Raw genomic sequence first — 5,752 nt, forward strand, 5'->3', positions numbered from 1 at the left:
GCACAGCGTGATCTCAAATTTTAGAATGTACTGGTATTTTATTATAACTCAGGTAGTGTTGCAATAGAAAGAACAAGTCCATCTCGCATAATAGCATAAGAGCATTCACTATGCATAATCCTTCGTATTCGAAATAAAAATATAAATATAAAATGTAAAAAATTTTATAAAAATATATTAACTTTTAACACATGCAAAAATAAGGAATATTGAGAAAAATGTATAATATATTCAAAATGTATATGTTTGTATTTCATCAAATAACATAACATTTTGCACACGTATAATATTCTGAGAATTCAAATATTTTGAAACTGCATCGAAAACGGAAATAATTTAAAAATCTTTTAAACAATTATTTTTTCTGAAACTCGTATTTTCGAATAAACAAACCAACATAAGTTGTTGGTTGTATTACGACAATTCTGGTTTTTATTAAACTTCTCTTATCGTTCTGAACATGTACAATGCTCTTCCAAAGAGTTCTGATAATATACAGAAACTAATTAAAAATGCAAGCACGGGCTCCAAAATGTCGGAAGACATGAATAGAACGATCCTCAGTTTGATAAAAAATATTATTTGAAAAACATGTGTCTCCTGAACTTACATAATGATATTTAAAATGCCTCCTAAAATAAAATTCACTTAGACTGCGTCTGAAAAACTCATATACATTTAAATATAAATGTAAGCTTCTTGTTGTATTTCGACTGTTCAATTTAAAATTGATAAACACAAAATGAAAATATAGAATAATTAATGTACTTTAAAATTATCGTTTTTTTTTTAATTTGTATTTTTTGGAGTTCTCCAGTGATTAAAGTTATCAGCTGATAATGCATCAATCATTTAATTACGAGAACGTTATTTAAATTATTCTATATTTTTTTTGCGTGCACACGCTTTGCAATAATTGCGCTAAATGTATAAATAATTAATACGTGTTATAATCGCTAGCAATTTTATGTTGAAAATTATATACTCTTATTTTTAATGATAGATATAATTTTTTTCTCACAAAAATACATATACATTTTGCTTCGAAAAGAAAATGAGTTCTATTAGTTTGCTAAATACGGTATATAAAAATAGTTATTATAAAACGTCCCGTCTTTCAGTTTTTTCATTCCAGTTTTAGTATTTTCATCATTATTATATCGTTCAACTAATATTATATTACTAAATTGTCATAAATATTTTAACAGATTTTATATTCCTACTTCACCGATTGTTTAACAATTTGTATAATGTAATAAATAATTAATTCTAAAAATATAAATTTTTATAATTTAAGATAATTAAATGAGTTATGAATGTTTATATATTCGTAAAAATTAATAATGATTAATTTTTAAAGATATAACTTTTCACTTTTCTATTTCCAATAAGTATGGACGTAAAAATAAATATGATTTATTTATTGTAAATTTATTTATTGTAAAGTAGTTTGTTAAGTATATGGACGTAAAAATAAATATGACTTATTTATTATAAACTTTTTTAGAATATAAGTTATTTGTACACATGAATAAATTAGAAAGCGCTCGCTTACATTATATTTCGTCAGTCATAACTTGCACAATATGTGGTCAAACACGTACGTTTGTTTCGCGTTTACAATACGCAAAATGAGAGTACAAGAGAACAATTCTGTCAATTCGACAACTATCAGCGATGTGTAACAGTAAAATCTCCCTCAACGTCAATGCGATCCGACTCGTCGGGAGTTCCCACACTTAGATACTATTGTGAAAATCTTATTTTTAATTATTTTGTCACATCCATGTTACGTTTGAACTATCCATCATATTACTCAAGAATACTTGACGAAAAGGAACGAAGGCCTTACTTTCTGAACCGATTCAAGCCGACAACAGCCAGGCCAGGTGTGACAATCTACTGCCAAGATCGGAGCGGGCACTTTGCGATAGGCCTTCTGTCAGAATACACGTTGTAAAAGGCTGCATGAGTCGTTTCCTCGAGAAGTCGGACCGCCGTTGATTATTAAACGTTAAACTGAGGATTGTTGTCTTGAATTGTCGAAGACAAGTTTATACACAAAGAGAGAGAGAGTCTATTCTATAAATCTGGCTTACGGTTATACGTGTGAGTAGCAATTATTTATGCAGCTCTGCCCGGAGCATTTTTCCATTTCCATATAATTCTCGACCTTATTTTTCTTAATTTACAATTTTGGGTCCTCCCAAGTCCCATCCCTGAGAACCTACTAAATTTTCCGCAAAAATTCTTTTGTTTTATTAATCTAAATTTAAAAGAAAAAAATTTACTAATGAAAAAATAATACAAAATCAACTAATTCGTAACAATACTCAAGCTCGTATAAAAACAAACACAATGATAAATTATTAAATATTACGAGGCCATGTGAAACGAGCAATAAGAAATTATTATATAACTTGGAAAAAAAATTTTTATTTAAAATACCAATTACAATTTTCTAATTTTATAAAAATTAGTTGGCGCCCATTGTTATATATTTAAATATTAATAAAGAGCCCTGACGGCCACGGACCCGGTCGCGTCAGGTGAGGGCTATTGCTTAAATTAATTATATATCAAGTTACTATTATTTATTAAGTCGAACAGCCCGTCTCAGATGACAAATAAAACTCGTGAAATTGAGGTACGTAAAAATAAGTATTACAAATGTAAAAATATCAAATGGTAGATCGTATTATTTGTCATTTCGATCTGCCATTTCCACAACTTTCATATACTGCTCACATATTGTCAATCGTCATAAAAAGAGTATCATTTATATAAAAGGAACGAAAAATCAAAGTGGACGGTATCGAAATAAATTACGTCAAAACCGGAAGAGGTGATCATCTGGTGTTATTGTTACCTGGCGGATTAGGTAAGTATATATATAAATAATAATTAATTTAAGTTTTTTGTTAAAGGGTGGAGTCTCTTTTTTAAGAAACTTTCGTTCGATTTTGATTTTATCCTCTCCCCTCTCTCCACCTCGTTAAAAAGTAAGATGTGTTTTTTGTTTTCGAAAAGTTTCGAAATGTGACGACCTTTGCGAAATGAAATAAATTTTTTTTCGCAAATCTCGCAATAATGAACTTTTTCCTACAAATTAAAAAAGCAAAGTTTATACAATTTTTTTCGCAGAGTTACGGCATATCAAAATTATTCATATATTTTTTCCATTTACCACCAGCATTATCGATATCCGACACGCACCAACGATGATTGCGCGACAAATTACTAATGACGATCTCCCTCACAGGGTCAGTAATCAAACAATTAGAAGACGTTTACGTGAACGTGGTTTAAGTTCGCAAATTCGACATTTTTTTCTCCAAATGTATGGATCTTACTTTTTTCCATACATTACAAGAGGAAAATGTAGATGTAGATGTTATAATATTATTCGTGTTTATTATATTTAACAATAAATTGTAATAAATTGTAAACAATATGGATCATACATTTTTTTCATACATTAGAAGAGGAAAATGTCGAACTTGCGATCTTAAACCATGTTCACGTAAACGTCTTTTAATTTGTTTGATCACTGATTCTGTGAGGAAGAACTTCATTAGCAACAATCATTGTTGGTGCGCGTCGGGTAATGCTAATGTTGGCGGTAATTGCACATAAATGCATAAATAACTTTGATATGCCGTAACTTTGCAAAAAAAAAATCATACGTACTTCGCTTTTTTCTTATTTGTAGAAAAAAGTCCATATTTTACGAAAACTTGGATAAGATTTGCGAAAAAAATTTATTTCACCGCGTAGAGTTCGTTCGTCAAATTTTGCAATTTTTTGACAAAAAAATGCAACTTACTTTTTAACGGGATTGAGAGAGTATGAGAGGATAAAATCAAAATTGAACAAAAGTTTTTTTAAAGTAAAAAAAAAGTCTTCATCCTTTAAAACAAAAAAAATTTTTTCAAATACGATAATTTTTCGCGGAGATACGCTTATTTGAATTTACGCGAAATTTTGATATTGATTCCGTGTTGCGATAATTTTTTTACGAGTGTAGGTACATATATACATTTTATTATTATATATTTCTTTAAACAAAAAAATTATTACACAATTGTCTAATATGTTCAAAATCCACCAAAAATATAATAAAGCAAGAAACGCAAGTTTATTATAAATAATTAATGATAAAACAAATAACAATAAAAAAATATACAAATATAATATGCATATATGTAAATTTTAATTGTCTTTTTTTCTTTATTTTTGTTATTATTGTAATTTACAAACAATTTTTTTAAATTATGGATATTTCTACCGACTTATAATAATTTCATGCAAAAATGTAAGGTTGATAAATATTAAAGTTTTGATAAAATGTAAAAGGATTGAATAAATTGATAGAAATGTTATTTGATTTTAAAATTAGAACGATAGCAATGTCAAAATTCTTTATATCAAACTATGTGTTTCAGGAACGATATGGACTAATTATAAGCCGCAGATCGAAAATCTAAATACAAACAAGTTTACCATACTAGCATGGGACCCACCTGGTTATGGAAAATCGCGACCACCCGACAGAACTCTTCCGGACGATTTCTTTCAACGTGACGCAGTATTGGCTCATAATCTGGTACAGACTCTGGGCTACTCAAAATTTTCTCTGATCGGTTGGTGCCACGGCGGCATCACATCGCTTATACTTGCCTCAAAATATCCTGATAGCATTCGTAAGATGGTGCTTCATAGTACAAATGCATATCTGCTCCCGGAAGAGAAAGGAATATATGAAAGTATGAGTATTTTATATCAGAGATGCAATATCTAGAAAAAAATATTTCTTTTTTTTAGTAATAATGTAATTTACAATAATAATATTTATAATTATATTATGTATAATATTTATAACATTTGTAAAATATTTATAACATAATAGTAAAATGACTTTAAAATACATAAAGGGTAAAAGTTTGATAAAATAATTAAGATTTAAGAAAAATGCTTTTGTGAAGAGTTACGAAAACTGTGAAAATTTTTAGAAACATTGTTTAACTGTAGTTAAAATTTATAAAGTATAAGATATTTTGATTCTATTTCATCTTTATAGAGATTGCGTGAAATATTTCGTTTTTTTTTGTTCGGATAATTTTCTTTTTTTTAATATTGTGTAGACATGAGAGATATCAACAAGTGGCCGGAAAGAAGGAGAACAACTTTGATGCAAGTTTACGGCGAGGATTACCTTACAAAAACTAATTCGGATATAATAGACGCTATGCTAAGATTGAACGAAAAGCAAAATGGTGACCTGTGCAAACAGGCATTATCGAAAATAAAATGCCCAACGTTGATTATTCATGGAGGTAAAGATGACACGGTTTTACCGGAACATGCGACGTATCTGAAGCAAAATATCGCCAAGTCAAGGTTTGTATCTTTATGGATTCGAAAGAATTCAAAGTGATCTGCGAAATAATTTTGTACCATAATTTACATATAATTTATTTTATATTACAGCATACATATTTTCGAAAAAGGTACACACAGTCTTCACTTAAGATATTTTGAAGAGTTCAATGATTTGGTGACGAATTTCATCCTTGATCAATCAAAATTATAGTTTCTTTTAATAAATATTTACTATTTCATCTATATATATATATTTATATTGGCAATTATATATAGTGTATTTACAATTATATATTCTATTATGAAATTAAACATTTACATATTTTAAATATGGGAAAGGGTGATAGATTTATATAAATTATATTTTCTT

The 5,752-nt window shown here is 28.3% G+C and overlaps 1 protein-coding gene across 1 annotated transcript; it reads left to right on the forward strand.

Annotated features, from left to right (window-relative positions):
* The first annotated feature begins 1,828 nt into the window (after nt 1–1,828).
* Nucleotides 1,829–5,752, forward strand: LOC114940607 (serine hydrolase BPHL-like). The gene is made up of 6 exons (XM_029315323.2): nt 1,829–2,109; nt 2,481–2,647; nt 2,791–2,881; nt 4,446–4,766; nt 5,145–5,400; nt 5,491–5,752. Exons 2-6 carry the CDS (start codon nt 2,621–2,623, stop codon nt 5,591–5,593), a joined length of 798 nt encoding a protein of 265 aa, XP_029171156.1. The 5' UTR covers nt 1,829–2,109; nt 2,481–2,620; the 3' UTR covers nt 5,594–5,752.

Source organism: Nylanderia fulva, unplaced genomic scaffold, assembly GCF_048542155.1.
Source record: "Nylanderia fulva isolate GAGA-0341 unplaced genomic scaffold, ASM4854215v1 Scaffold233, whole genome shotgun sequence".
In the NCBI taxonomy this organism is placed as follows: Eukaryota; Metazoa; Arthropoda; class Insecta; order Hymenoptera; family Formicidae; genus Nylanderia; species Nylanderia fulva.

Excerpts from the sequence above, each read along its gene's own strand:
- LOC114940607 (XM_029315323.2), top strand. The coding sequence starts at position 2,621 with ATGACAAATAAAACTCGTGAAATTGAG. Across the intron at positions 2,882-4,445 it reads ATTGTTACCTGGCGGATTAG|GAACGATATGGACTAATTAT; the intron begins GTAAGTATATAT and ends TATGTGTTTCAG. Across the intron at positions 5,401-5,490 it reads CAAAATATCGCCAAGTCAAG|CATACATATTTTCGAAAAAG; the intron begins GTTTGTATCTTT and ends TTTATATTACAG.